Source organism: Ursus arctos, unplaced genomic scaffold (genome assembly GCF_023065955.2).
Source record: "Ursus arctos isolate Adak ecotype North America unplaced genomic scaffold, UrsArc2.0 scaffold_20, whole genome shotgun sequence".
Lineage (NCBI taxonomy): Eukaryota > Metazoa > Chordata > Mammalia > Carnivora > Ursidae > Ursus > Ursus arctos.
Genome location: NW_026622875.1, coordinates 8,519,892 through 8,533,625, shown reverse-complemented (window position 1 = coordinate 8,533,625; position 13,734 = coordinate 8,519,892). Strand labels below are relative to the sequence as shown.

Sequence of the window (13,734 nt, the reverse complement as noted above, 5' to 3'; positions counted from 1 at the left end):
TTTTTCCCTCTACCTAGCACCAAAATTCAAAACCAGTACTTTTCTTTTGCACCTTGAGAAATGTTATTTGAATTTTACACATACTAGGTGTGAATTTCACGCATGTGTAGCTCTTTGAGATGCAGCTTCATGCAGGTGAGTTTCCTCTTAGACTCTTTCTCTCCTGAGTCCTTCATGGCTATGAAATTTAAAGCTCAAGTTCATCAGATTTGGAAGGTATCTTCAAGGTGAGAATCGGTTTCAATGCTCTATTTATTGTTGGGGGTTCTTCCTTTTACTTCACTTTTTTAAAGATTTAGTTTGAAATAATTACAGAAAAATTACAAAGACTGTACAGAGAGAGTTTGTTTCTCTTTGGCCCATTTTTAATAACAATGACACAACTGTAAAAACTAAGAAATTAACATTGGTATAATACAATTAACTAAACTACAGACCTTATTCAGATTTCAATAGTTTTCCACTCATACCCTTTTTCTGTTCTTTCACTTGAGTTTTGTTCTCTGCATCCTTCACACTTTTTGTCCAGCTCACTGATGAATTTTAAGATTTTTTTTATAAGTTGAAAAAATGTTTAACTTATTTTCAGTAGGAGAGTTGTCAAAGTACCTAGTCCAACACACTTCTAAAAAGAGAAGTCTGGGGAGTTTTTCTTTTAATCATTTTCCCTCAAATGATATTCAAAATCCTGGTTACCAAGTCCAACATGTCTTCTTATGTTTGTGTCCTTAAAATTTTCTAGCCTAGAAATGTAGGCATTATTTTTATTATGGTAAAAAATGTGTAATTTTTTACACATTATAGAGTGAGACTAGAAAAGAAATCAAGAGATAGATTGAGGGTCTATTATAATACTGTAGGTGGGAGAAAAAGTCAAGAGTCTTAACAAGGCTATTGGTAGTGGGAAAGGAAGAGAGGAACTAGTTTGAAGTTCAGCCAGGGAGCAAAATATAGAATTTGGTGTTGAATGGATGTGGTAGAACAAAGAGAAGAAAGAGTCAGAGAAAACTCAGGGATTTCAAACCAACGATTTTGACTTTTGAAGATTTTCAGAATCTTCAAGGAAGATAAAGGAAAAGCAAGATTGCAGGAGATGATGATGAATTTGTTTTTTAATGTATCTGTTATTAATGGTTCATTAGGGTGGAGATGTCCAACAGGCAGTTATAATTAAAAGTCACAATTTTGAGAAAGAAGTCAGAGCTAAAAGGAACAAGGTGGTGATGGAAAACAAAGAGATTAGAAAGAGGAAGAAGCAATGGAGAAGAATCACCTACATAGAAACTAAGGAGGGACATGGTGATTACAGAAGAGGGAAGGAGCCTGATCAACAAGTATGCTTTTGCCACTACTTGTGATATTCAAAGGCTTAATTTCAGTGTCCCTGTGAAATGCTCTTACGAATCTTCTGCACTTACCTCCACCCAGAAGACTACAAACTAAACTTTAAGATTCATTTATGTGGACTAAAATATTAAAATGTTCTGTGTGTTTTCTTTTCAATTTTCTAATATGTTTTGTACAATACCATATCTCATTACCTTCTACTTAATTTGGTTTGTTCCTATCAGTACTTGAGACAAGTAAAAAAATAAATAAATCTAGCAAGAACTGCAAACATGTGTTGATTTTATGGCATACCCCAACATATTTTCCTTCTTTTAGGAAACAAAATATTATCTAGTGTTAGAATTTAGTCATAAACTTTGGAACCATAATGTGTAATGTTTTATGATATCTATGACTCCACATATGTTGTTACTATTTCATGCAAAAGTAATAACATAACTTATTAAGCAAAAATTAAGCCTGAGAAAATACTTACCTTGTATGTAGTATTTATAAATTGCTGTTAATGGTAAAAGTAGTATCTAGTGGTAATATATATATATTGCTAAAGAGAAGAAATAGATGTAAGTTATGAAATACTATTCTCTGAGCCAAGAACTGCAATTTAGGAAGAGTTTCAGGGTCTTGACTCATTTGTTGGGTTTATGGTTTTCAGGGAATTAATGCTGATTTCACATCAGAAAAGCATCAAACAGCTGCAGGAGACCCTTCGACAGAAGCTGCTGAACGATGATAACTGGAGAGAGAAGGTAATGATAATGTAGCTCTCATCAGCATGTGTCTTATTTGCTTTTTAAAAATTCTGTTTGCCAGGAGACTCTTCCAGACATTTGGCTTCCATGCACATTTTGATTCCTTCTGGAATTTCCTAGACCAAACATGCTTATAATGTGTATCTTTTCCAAAATATTAGACAACATAATGGGAAATAAAAAGGTAAAAACAGAATTTAAAATCTTGTAAAATTAAGATAGCCCTTAGTTCTCATGTAAAAGTGTAATTTTTATTTTGAAATATTTACCTTTTTCCTATAAAGGGACAGAATCTGCATTTGACTACAACCTTAAAAGCAGGGGAATATTAATTTATTCTCACAATTTCTCTGCTTTTAAGAAGATATTACAAGAGAATGGAAAATGACAAAATTACTCAGTTATAAACTTTTGGCAAAGTAAAATGAATAAGTATTTAGCTCACTGTTTACAAAGAAAATATTTTCTCTTACAGTACTGAAAAATGCATTAATTTTTGTCTTTGGATTTTTCTAAATTTTTCAAAGTTTCAAATAAATATGTATTACTTGCATAATTTTAAAGGATACAAATAATATTCTAAAAATTATTGGTCCCTACCTTTTCAGGCCTTGTACAGCTCTAGTCATTGAGGCTATAGCGATCATCTCCGTGTCATAAACTTCTGATACTCCTTGATTGATCCCTGGGCCTCATCCTGAACAATGCCCTGAAGCCTTTCCAACTCTTTCTCTTGCCCATCTGATGCCTGCCCTAGCACTAGCCTCCATCCTTGGTTTTCTGATAACATTGTAAATTTATATCTGGAGGTAGAGCTGGCTACTGAAATTCAGATTGCTTGACTAAAGTCCTGACAACCTATTTGGTTATTATCAGATTCTTCTCTATGATGACTATACCCTATAACTTGTAACCTCAAGCAACAAGCAGTGGCCACTTCAAACTAACATCTCCACCTGGACTCTTCCACCCTACCATCCACCGAAGTGACCCCTTTAGATATTGTTGCTGGCTCAGGTCAGTTCTAAATTTTTCACTTCTATTTCCATCCTTTACTCAGTTGGCCATACTCAGGCACTACTGGCCCTCTTTAAATCAATCCCATTTTCCTTGTCCCTCAGGGACAGCACAGTCAGGCTGTAAGAGAAATGATCACTATGACAACAGTCCCATAGAGGCAACAATTAAAAGTTGAGAATACAGACTAAAGTTGTTCTAAGTGGCTCATTCTTATTCTGTTTTATTTTGAAGTATGAATCTTTTCTTTTCCTTCTTCTCTAAAGCCTACATTTCTTTAATTCTTTCTAATTTTTATTAGAGGTACTAATTTTTATTGGGGGTACTCACTTGGCTAGTCTATTCTTATCCTACTTCCTCCATCCTTACCAATCCATGTTTGAAAATACAAAAAGATGGTCAACCTAACCAGCAATACAAAAAATGCAAATTAAAACAATGAGATTATTTTTTTAACCCATCCATTTATCAGAGTGGTTTTGGCATTGTGGTAAGGTCTTTTAAGATAATCATTCATACTCACTCTGTAAGGGGCTGGAAGTTACAACAACCGTTTGGAGAGCGATTTGGAAGTATGTATGAAGAGATATTATAAACATCTCATCTTTTGATGCAGAAATTTCACTCATGGGATTAACGTGAATAGAGATTCATATATTCTTCCCTTCCTTCAAACACCTGAGCTCCTTTTAGACTGGTAGAGTGAACTTTCCTGCCTTTGCTGTGTAGAAGTTCCTTATCTTCATGGTCACACCCCATGAAGGACTTTCAGATACAATCTACTGGAGAAGTCTCTGCATTTACAATCTACTCTATTACTGCTACTTAATGTACCCTGTCTGTGAGGTGCTAACACAGCAAGTGGACCAAGTTAATGTTAGCATTTGATTATATAGAAGCATTATGGTCTTGCTTCATGCTGTTAATTTGATGATGAAAATAAACCTATGTTAAGATTTTCTAAGTTCTTGCTAAGACCGTGATATCATTCTAATAAATTAATTATATCATAGATGTATCTTGGCATATATAATTTTCTGTGTTATAAATGGGCATTTCATTTTGTTGAGAGGACATGTCTTCTTGTTAATAAATCTTATCATTTAGCTTAGCAGTAAATCAAGATCCAGACCAGTAAAGCCAAGGAATGATAATTATGTCTTGGCTGTGCTAGTTATTGAGACTATGAATAAAAAGTTCCCTAAAAGTCCTCTCATGAGGAAGGAAAATCACTAATATGACATTGTCATCTCTTTCTTGGGTCACTGTGCCTTTGTGTAGGAATGAAATGTTCCCTTTACAAATATATAATACACATATTAGAATAAACTTCATAACTTAAATGCTTTTAACATTCAAAAAAAGTAGATAGCAATTTGTGCCTGTACTTAATTATTTTAGAGTATGTAAAAAGCACATAATAGAATCAATAATTGCTATGCAACAAGAATGGCACATTTTAAAATAAACTGCGTATTTACTAATTGCCATAGATTTTTATTTATTTCAAGTATTCCTTTGATGTGAAAAAAATAATGTGCATACTGAACATTTAAAATTGGTCCCAAAGGCACAGTGTTGTTACTTTTCAGTTAAAAGTTTTGTAATTAAAAAATTTCCTGGGGTGCCTGGGTAGCTCAGTTGTTAAGCATCTGCCTTTGGCTCAGGGTGTGATCCTGGAGTCCTGGGATCAAGCCCCGCATCGGGCTCCCTGCTCCACTGGGAGCCTGCTTCTTCCTCTCCCACTCCCCCTGCTTGTCTTCCCTCTCTTACTGGCTGTCTCTCTGTCAAATAAATAAATAAAATCTTTTTGAAAAAATTTCCTATAGCCAGACTGCTGACATTAAGCAATAGTCATATGTTGACTATTACTTTGTAGTACAATAAACAAATTCCAAACAACTATTTTGTTACATTATTATTAAGATATCATCCCATTTAGGAACATTTTAGACTTGTACTACTATTGACCTCATTTAAAATAGTACATAGAGCTTTTAAAAACCAATAGTTAAAACAAACAAACAAATAGAACCTTACTTCCTGGCTAGGCAACTGGATTAATAGTGAAAATGCAGGAGGGTGGGGGGAGTTTACCTCAAGAAATAGTCAATTCCAGCACAAAAGGGAAGCAAACAGAAAATCTCAAATTCTTCTTCAAAATAGAAGAACCAAATGGCTGAATAATTCCTAATGTGTTTAAGTGTACTATTAATGGAATTTAAAAGGATAGCTTATGAAATAACAAAATTTGACAGGGATGAACTTGTCATAAAATATCGATTTTCATTTATGCATAATAAATGAATGGCTAAAAGAATATTGAGAGCACACTTTAATTTGTAAAATTATAATGTAATTTTCAAAACTGAACTAATAAAATCACAGAATTTTAGATCTAGAATAGCCTGTAAATATCAACTGATTTAAACCCTTAATCAAGATAATAAGAATAATGTCCATTTTTAGAGTGTTTATTATATGCCAGGCCTTGTGCTTAATGCTTTCCATAAATGTAATTTTAATTATTATAAAATTATTATTCCCATTTTCACATGGAAAAAAATAAGGCTCAGAGAAGTTAAGTAAGTTGCCAAGGTTCTATAGCCAGGAAATAGCAACTGATACAAACCGGGAAAAAAAAAAATGAGAGCTAACTACAAAATCCAAAACTTCTGCATTTGGCCTGGATGGACTAATAGGAGCCAGATTTACCCTCCCTCCTAACTAACTAAACCACTGGAGAAAAAATAGAAAACAATGGTTTCAAGACACTAACTATCAGACAATGAAGGACAATGATTCTTACAGATAGGAGACAAATGAGGTGAGCGCTGTGACTACCCAAATCTAGTTTCTTGAAATAAATTTAAGGCCACAGTGCAGGAAGTGTGAATCTAGGTAGTTTGGCAGGTTCTTTGAGTTAAGGAGACCAGAGAGAGCAAGACAGCTAGAATTCACAGGATAGTGTTCTCAGGCAAGAGCAGCACACAGAAAGAATGCTGGAGATCTACAAAGAGTCCCCATTAAGTATATGTACAGTCAGTACATATGTGTGGGGAAACTACCCAAAGGCAGAGAAAGACCCAACTGAAAGGACTAGAGAGGAGTACCAAATGCTCACACAAGGCCAGTCTGGAAGACCTATAATTCACAGGGCATTGGTAGAGTTCTCAGAAGGGTCTTGCATCAGTAGTAGGAAAAAACTAGCTCTAGACTAAATGCTGAGCCGACTCTAGCTAACACATTTTAAAAGGAAGAACTATAAAAATCAAGCTGATTCAAAGAAACTTAACTGCATCCCAGAACAGAGTTCAATAATACTCCTAGGAATATAAAAATATCCAGCATCTAACAAAGTAAAATTTATAGTGCCTACCATTCAATCAAAAATTGCTATCCAAAAAGACATAATGAGAGAAAAATCAACGAATAAAAACTGATTCAGACAACACAGATATTAGAATCACCAGATAAGGACATTAAAACAGTTGTGATAACCATATTCCATTTGCCCAAAAACTAGAGGGAAAAGTGACCATGTTAAATAGAGATATGGAAGATACAAAAAAGATCTAAAGTGAACTTCTAGAGATGAAAAGTACAATATCTAAGATAAAAAGTACACTGGATGGGATTAATGGTAGATTAGACATTCCAGAAGAAAAGTTCAGTGAATTTGAAGACACACAGTTGAAACAATCCAAATGAAACAAAAATAGAAGACTCAAAACAAACAAGAACATCAGTGAGCTATGAGACAAATTCAAGTGGACTAATATATATAATAATAATTGGAATCCCCAAAGGACAGGAGAGAGAAGGAAGGACAGAAAAAATATTTGAAGAAATAATGGCTGAAAAATTTAAGATTTAATGAAAACTATAAACCACACATTTGAGAAGCTCAACAAACCTCAAGCATACTGAGGAACATTCTAATCTAATCATTCAAAAATAGTGATAGAAAATCTTAAAAGCAACCAGAAAATAACAGACATGTTATGTAGAGAGAAACAAAGGTAAGGATGACAGCAGATTTTTCATCAAAGACAGTATAAGTGGGGCACCTGGGTGGCTTAGTTAAGTCCAACTCTTGACTTTGGCTCAGGTCATGATTTCAGGGTTGTGAGATTAAGCCGCACTTTGGGCTCCATGCTGGGTTGGAGCCTGCTTAAGATTCTCTCTCTCCCTCTGCCCCCCCCCCGAAAAAAAAAAAAAGACAATATAAGCAAGAAGAAGGTGGGACTAAAAGTACTGAAAGAATGAGGAGATTGGGAGTGCAAGCTGCTGATCTAGAAATCCATACAAAGTGAAAATATCTTTCAAATATAAGGGTGAAAGACTTTTTCAGAGATGAAAAAGCTGAGCAAATATATCACCAGCACATCCACACTGTGAGAAATGTTAAAAGAAGTCCTTCAATCAGAAGAAAAATTGTACCGCATGAAAATAAGGATCTATACAAAGGAATGTAGGACGTCAGAAATGGTAAAAATGTGGATAAACTCATTTAATTATTTAAATTTCTTTAAAATATAGTTAACTATTGAAACAAAAATATAAACAACCTAATATGAGATTTATAACATGTAGAAGCAAAATATATTACAAAAATAGCACAGTGTCTAAGGGGAAAATGGAAGTATACTCTTGTGAAATTCCTATACAGGAAGTGTTGTATCACAGCACTAAGTTAAATATGTAGTCTATAGGGATACTTGGGTGAGTCAATCAGTTAAGCGTCTGCCTTTGGCTCAGGTCATGATCTCGGGGTCCTGGGATCAAGTCCCACATCAGGCTCCTTGCTCAACAGGGAGCCTGCTTCTCCCTCTTCCTCTGCCTACTGCTTCCTGCTGCTTGTGCTCTCTCTCTGAAAAATAAATAAATAAAATCTTGAAGGAAAAAAAAAAAAGATGTCTATAAATTCTAAAGCAACCACAAAAATAGAAAAAGCATTATATCTAACAAGCCAACAAAGGAAACAAAATTGAATTAAAAAAAAAAAAACTTCAGAAGAAGACAAAAAAAGAGGAAAAGGAAAAGAAATGGGCTGAATAGAAAACATATAGCAAGATAGCTTTAAAGTTAATCATATCAATAATCAAATTAAATGTAAATCATCTAAACCAGGGGTCAGCATACTTTTCTATAAAGGAGCAGTTAGTAAATATTTTTGCTTTGTGGGGACATTGAGTCTCTGTCGCAACCACTCAACTCTGCGCATCGTAGTAGCTTAAAAACAGCCATAGACAATAAGCAAATGAATGGGCATGGCTGAATTTAGTCTGAGGGCCATAGTTTGCCAAGCCCTGGCCTAAATATGCCCATTAACTGACAGAGATTGTTATGTTGGATAAAAATGCAAGATTCTACTCTATGCTTCCTACAAAAAAATACACTTTAATATGAAGAAATATTTAAACAAATAGGTTAGAAATAAAGGATGCATAACACAAAGTATACGCTAACACAAATCAAAAGAAAGCTAGAGGAACTAGTTTCTATTAAAACAGTAAATTTTGGGGTGCCTGGGTGGCTCAGTCAGTTGGGTGGCTAACTCTTGATTTCCGCTCAGGTCATGATCTCAGGGTCCTGGGATCAAGCCATGTGTCAGGCTCCACTCAGTACAGCTTCTGCGGGAAGATTCTCAATCTCTCTCTCCCTCTGGCCCTTCCCCCAGCACGTTCTCTCTCTCTCTCTCTCAAATAAATGAATAAATATAAAAAAAAAAAAGAAAAGTAAATTTAAAAGCAAAGATAAGAGAATATTTAGAATATTAGCAAGGATAATGAACATCATTTCATAATGTGTAAGAGATCAGTTCACCAAGAGGACATAAAAATCCTAAATGTTTATTCACCTAAAAACAGGGTTTTAAAATTAAGCGAAAATTGATAGAACAGCAAGGCGAAATAGACAAATCCATAATTAGAGTAAGAGATGTCAATAATAGCCTTTCTCAATAATAATTCATAGAAAAATACCTGGAAAATTAGTAGAGATATATTCTATGGAATAATATAATAGTTTTTTAGAACAACTTATTTTTAAAGAAATATATTGGACAGCACCATTAACAAACATGATCTAATCGATATTTATAAAATTCTCCATTTAAGAGCAGAATAAACATTCTTCTCAAGTGCACATGGGATATTTACTAAAATAGATCTATTCTGGAGCATACATAATTCTCAATAAATTTAAAAGGATTCAAGATATACAAAATATTTTTTCTGACCACAGTGAAATTAAAATAGAATTTATTAACAAAAAGTTATCTGGAAAGATCTCCAAATATTTTGAAACTAAATAAATACCAAGTCCATGCCCTTAATCACTATGCTATGTAGATGTGTGGGGAGACAGGCTACATGGAAAAATGAAACATGCTGAGCCATGGGATCTACCAGAAACACCTAAGTGTGCACGCCCTCTCCACCTCATAGTACCTCTGTGATCTTGGTGAAGGTACTTAACCTCTCTGAGCCTATTTCATAATCCAGTGTGAATAATAATTATTATATATTATTATTATTATATGTTGTAAGGATTAAATGAGTTAATATATAAAATGTGTTCAGTACCATGCCACCCTACCTCGTACTGGTATCAAGTGAATATTTTCTCCTTTCATCCTGACTTTACATAGTTTTTGGCAGGACTTCAATACATATTCTGATTCCTTAACATTGGTTTTTACTGCAAAGTCTGTGTATTTGAATAATCATCTACTTTACAATATTTTTATTCAGTAGTTAATTCATAAATAATCTGAAGTATTAGTTTTCAACCAGCGTTTGTTTAACTTTTGGAAAATAGTAAAATAATTTATTTTTAGGAGATTTATTTTTAAAAATTATATACGTACATCAAATATAAACAAATGACCTAATTACTACTTTGGCATCTGAAATTCCCTTGCTTTTTATAGGGATTGTCAGTAGTGAGTGATTATGTTACAACATAATGTTTGGCTCCATAGACAGAAAATTATTGCAGAATCAACCACAAATATCTCACTTGGAAAAGTGAAAAGACAGAATTTTGCACGTCAGTATTAGACACAGGTGTTATAAATACGAATTATGTGTTTCAACACAAGTACAAAGGGAATTAAAAACAACATACTCAGAGTGCTCTAGAGTCATCAGGAAGCCTTCACCACAGAGGGAGTTTGAGGTAATGGGAGATATGGGTAAATAAAAAGCAAAAAAATTAAAAACTGAAATGTGTACAAAGATAACAATTTATTTTACTTTGTGTTAACTCCTGAACTCATATATTATTCATGCTTTGGTTTTAGAAATCAGCATTTCCCCATGATTATTTAAAATTACTATTATTATATAAAGTGGTTTATATTTTATATAAGCATCATCACCAAATTCATTTATTTTGCATAAACTTAAGTTCTGCCGTCTAAGACATCTTATTTACTTTTTTATCTAAGATATTTTTTTCAAGGTTTTATTCATTTCTTTGAGAGGGAGGGTGAGCGACGGAGCAAGAGAGAGCAGGAGCAGGGGGGAGGGGCAGAGGGAGAGAAAGAAGCAGACTCCCCGCTGAGCAGGCAGCCCAGCTCCATCCCAGAACCCCAGGATCATGACCTGAGCTAAAGGCAGAAACTTAACCAACTGAGCCACCCAGGTGCCCCTATGTAAGATATTTTAAAGAGCTTATATCAACATATAAAAACATAAACATGATAATTTGGTATGATTCATTTTCTCAATGACAAATAATATACTGCTTTAAAAAATCATTGTGTTTGTGGGCTCATCATTTTGTTCAAACTATTCAGATTATGAAGGAACCAGTAGTATCATCTTTCTATGCTACAGTGTCAACACATTCAGATGGCCTTTAGCTTCCTTCAATGTTTAGAAATCCCACCTGAAGCTCGTTACTTTGCTTCTCTTTCTCTGGTTGTGCAAATTAAAAATCAACTCAGTGATAGTAAATCACTCTTCTCTCTTCTATCTACATGCTTTTTCTTTCCCACCTTCCTTCTATTCCTTTTTTTTTTCTTTTAAGATTTTATTTGTCAGAGAGAGAGAGTGCATGAACATAAGCAGGGGAAGTGGGGCAGGCAGAAGGAGAAGCAGGCTCCCCACTGAGCAAGGAGCCCCAGGTGGGACTAGATTCCAGAACCCTATCCCAGGACCCTGGGATCATGACCTGAACTGAAGGCAGACACTTAACCGACTGAGACACCCAGGTGTCCCCTTCCTTCTATTCCTCCCTTTTTTACTCTCTACCTACAAGGAATAGATTAGGGGCAAGAAGGATTTGCTACTTGACTTGCTACTTGACTCTTTCAGTCCATCAGCTACCTCCTTTTCTTCCCTGAATACTTTCTGTTTTATCCTCTTCTAGGGACTCTACTGATTTCCTAAATGGCCTCTTCCCCATAATAAATTAAAAAATATTTTTTTAAAGAGTCCTAAAGTCTTTCTGTCATTTAATTTACAGTTTGTCTAGTCCCACCTAGTCTGTATATATATATTTTTTTTAATGTTATATATTTATTTGTCAGAGAGAGAGAGAAAGCACAAGCAGGGAGAGCAGCAGACAAAGAGAGAAGCAGGCTCCCTGCTGAGCAAGGAGCCCAATGTGGGACTTGATCCCAGGACCCTGGGATCATGACCTGAGCTGAAGGCAGATGCTTCACCGACTGAGCCACCCAGGTGTCCCCTGTTTATATTCTTATTCTCTTAATTCGAGCAATCAATCCGTATTTTGAAAGATGTCTTTTTTTTCCTAAAATAACTCTTTGGCTCTACCAATTAGCCACACAAGGAATTTTTTTGAACACTTGATAATTTAGTACCTCAGCACACATTTTTCTTGAGCTTCTCAAAAAACGTCTTATTTAGTTGTGTTTTTTAGTAGTGTCAAGGTATCTTGTAGGCTATTAACTCTTTTAAAGTTACACCTTGCAAATTTTTCAAATGTTTTGCATTTGATATCCTCCTTTCATGTGTTCCTATCTATTCCAGTGTGGTTGGAGCGCTGTGTCGTAATCAAATGGGGAAGTGAAAGTCAGGTGGAGGAAGTCCAGGGCTGTCACAGAAGGTATTTGCCTTGTGCCCAACATAGCCGTGCAGGCCAAGGGAGAGAAGGGAGCTGGACTGTAGCCAGTGCTGTGCCCACCAGGTGCCGTGCTCAGCCTGAGGCTATGTTCATCTAAGGGAGGGGCGCTTTCTCAATTCGCACAAAGGTGTCACATGGGCTGGTGGTGGCCCAGCAGGAGATCACGTACGGGAGTTTTGATTTTATACTAACACACTGAGAAACCACTAAGAGGGAATAAAATAGTCCAATGTATATTTTGTAAAAAACACCCTGCTGTGTGGATCATGGATTGGACAGAAGCAGGAGTGGAAGTAAGGAAGCCAGTGAGGAGGTGATGGTGGCCAGAGCTAGAGCGTTAAGAATGGAAATGAAAAGAAATGAATGGGTTCGAGGCATCTTTTGGAGGCAAAGTGAATAGAACTTGGTGTTGGATTAGGTGTTAAGGGTAAAAATGATGCCCCAGTTGCCGACTTGAATAAATAGATGGGTTGTGGTTATGTGTGTCCTGACTGGGGAAGGAGCAGGTGGGGAGGGGATGGTATGTAGGTTTCTGGTTCAGTTTATTTGAGACACCTGTGGTATATCTCAATGGCTAGCAGGAGGCAGGTAGATATAAGTACCTGGAATTCAGAAGAACATCTGTTTTGGGTTTTTTTTGTGTGTGTCTTCCTGAGTACCCCTGAGGCTTCCCTTGCTTTTAGGAGTCTGAGAACAACACATCTGAGCAATGCTATCATGTTCCTAAATGAACCTTAGCATCCTTTTTCTCAAACAATCCAGAAACTTATTTTGAGAGAGCCAGAATAGCTCCTTGCCTTGAATATAAACATAATTGTTTTGCCCTGGAGGAAACGCTTAGTCCAGTGCAATAAACTCAACTGACCCCACACTGGGGCTAGTCTTTTATCTATATTTTATTTAATTTAAAGGACTTTATGTAAACTTTCTTAGCAAATTTTCTGTTTCCTGGTACCCTGGTTTCAGTGTTTCCTGAGAAATTCATGTTGACCTCTTTCCTCCTCTCCTAGTGGTCTGAATCCCAGAGTCACAGTAAGTCAAGTTTGACAGTTTTTCTCCCAAGTTATCTGGCATTTACTCCCTCTAGGAATTTATAATCATGGCACAATGTAAATCTAGAGCCAGCCTGCCACTGGGATTCTCTAATCTCACTAGATGAACGACCAGGCCTGAATGACTCCAAAACCCATAGATCTGTTCTCTCTCTTGCTCTAGTGGGCAGAGCCAAAAGCAATGGTTAAAAACCACAGGGAGAGAGATGTTGGCTCAACTAAAGGAAAAACTGCCTAATGCTCAGCGCCGTCTGAAAATGGAAATGCTTGCTGGGAAGGAGTGAGTTATGGTTTCTAGTGGTGTTGAGGCACAGGGCAGACCATCATGTAGTGCAGATTCTGTGGTAAAGACTGAAGAGTCAGAGCACAGAAGTAATCTCCACTGACTCTGGAATCCCTGCTCCTGCTAGAGCTTTATACATACGTTTGTCCCGTTCATCTTCATAACAATTCCCAAGGGAATT

General features: G+C 35.8%; 1 protein-coding gene across 4 annotated transcripts in view; it reads left to right on the top strand.

Annotated features, from left to right (window-relative positions):
• The window catches only part of LEKR1 (leucine, glutamate and lysine rich 1), a 169,940-nt gene that overhangs the window by 135,448 nt on the left and 20,758 nt on the right, over positions 1–13,734 (top strand). For all 4 annotated transcript variants that reach the window (XM_026497347.4, XM_057315998.1, XM_057315997.1 and 1 more), the window contains one exon: positions 2,006–2,099. In XM_026497347.4, coding sequence (XP_026353132.2) covers positions 2,006–2,099 — 94 coding nt within the window. The remainder of the gene's footprint in view (positions 1–2,005; positions 2,100–13,734) is intronic.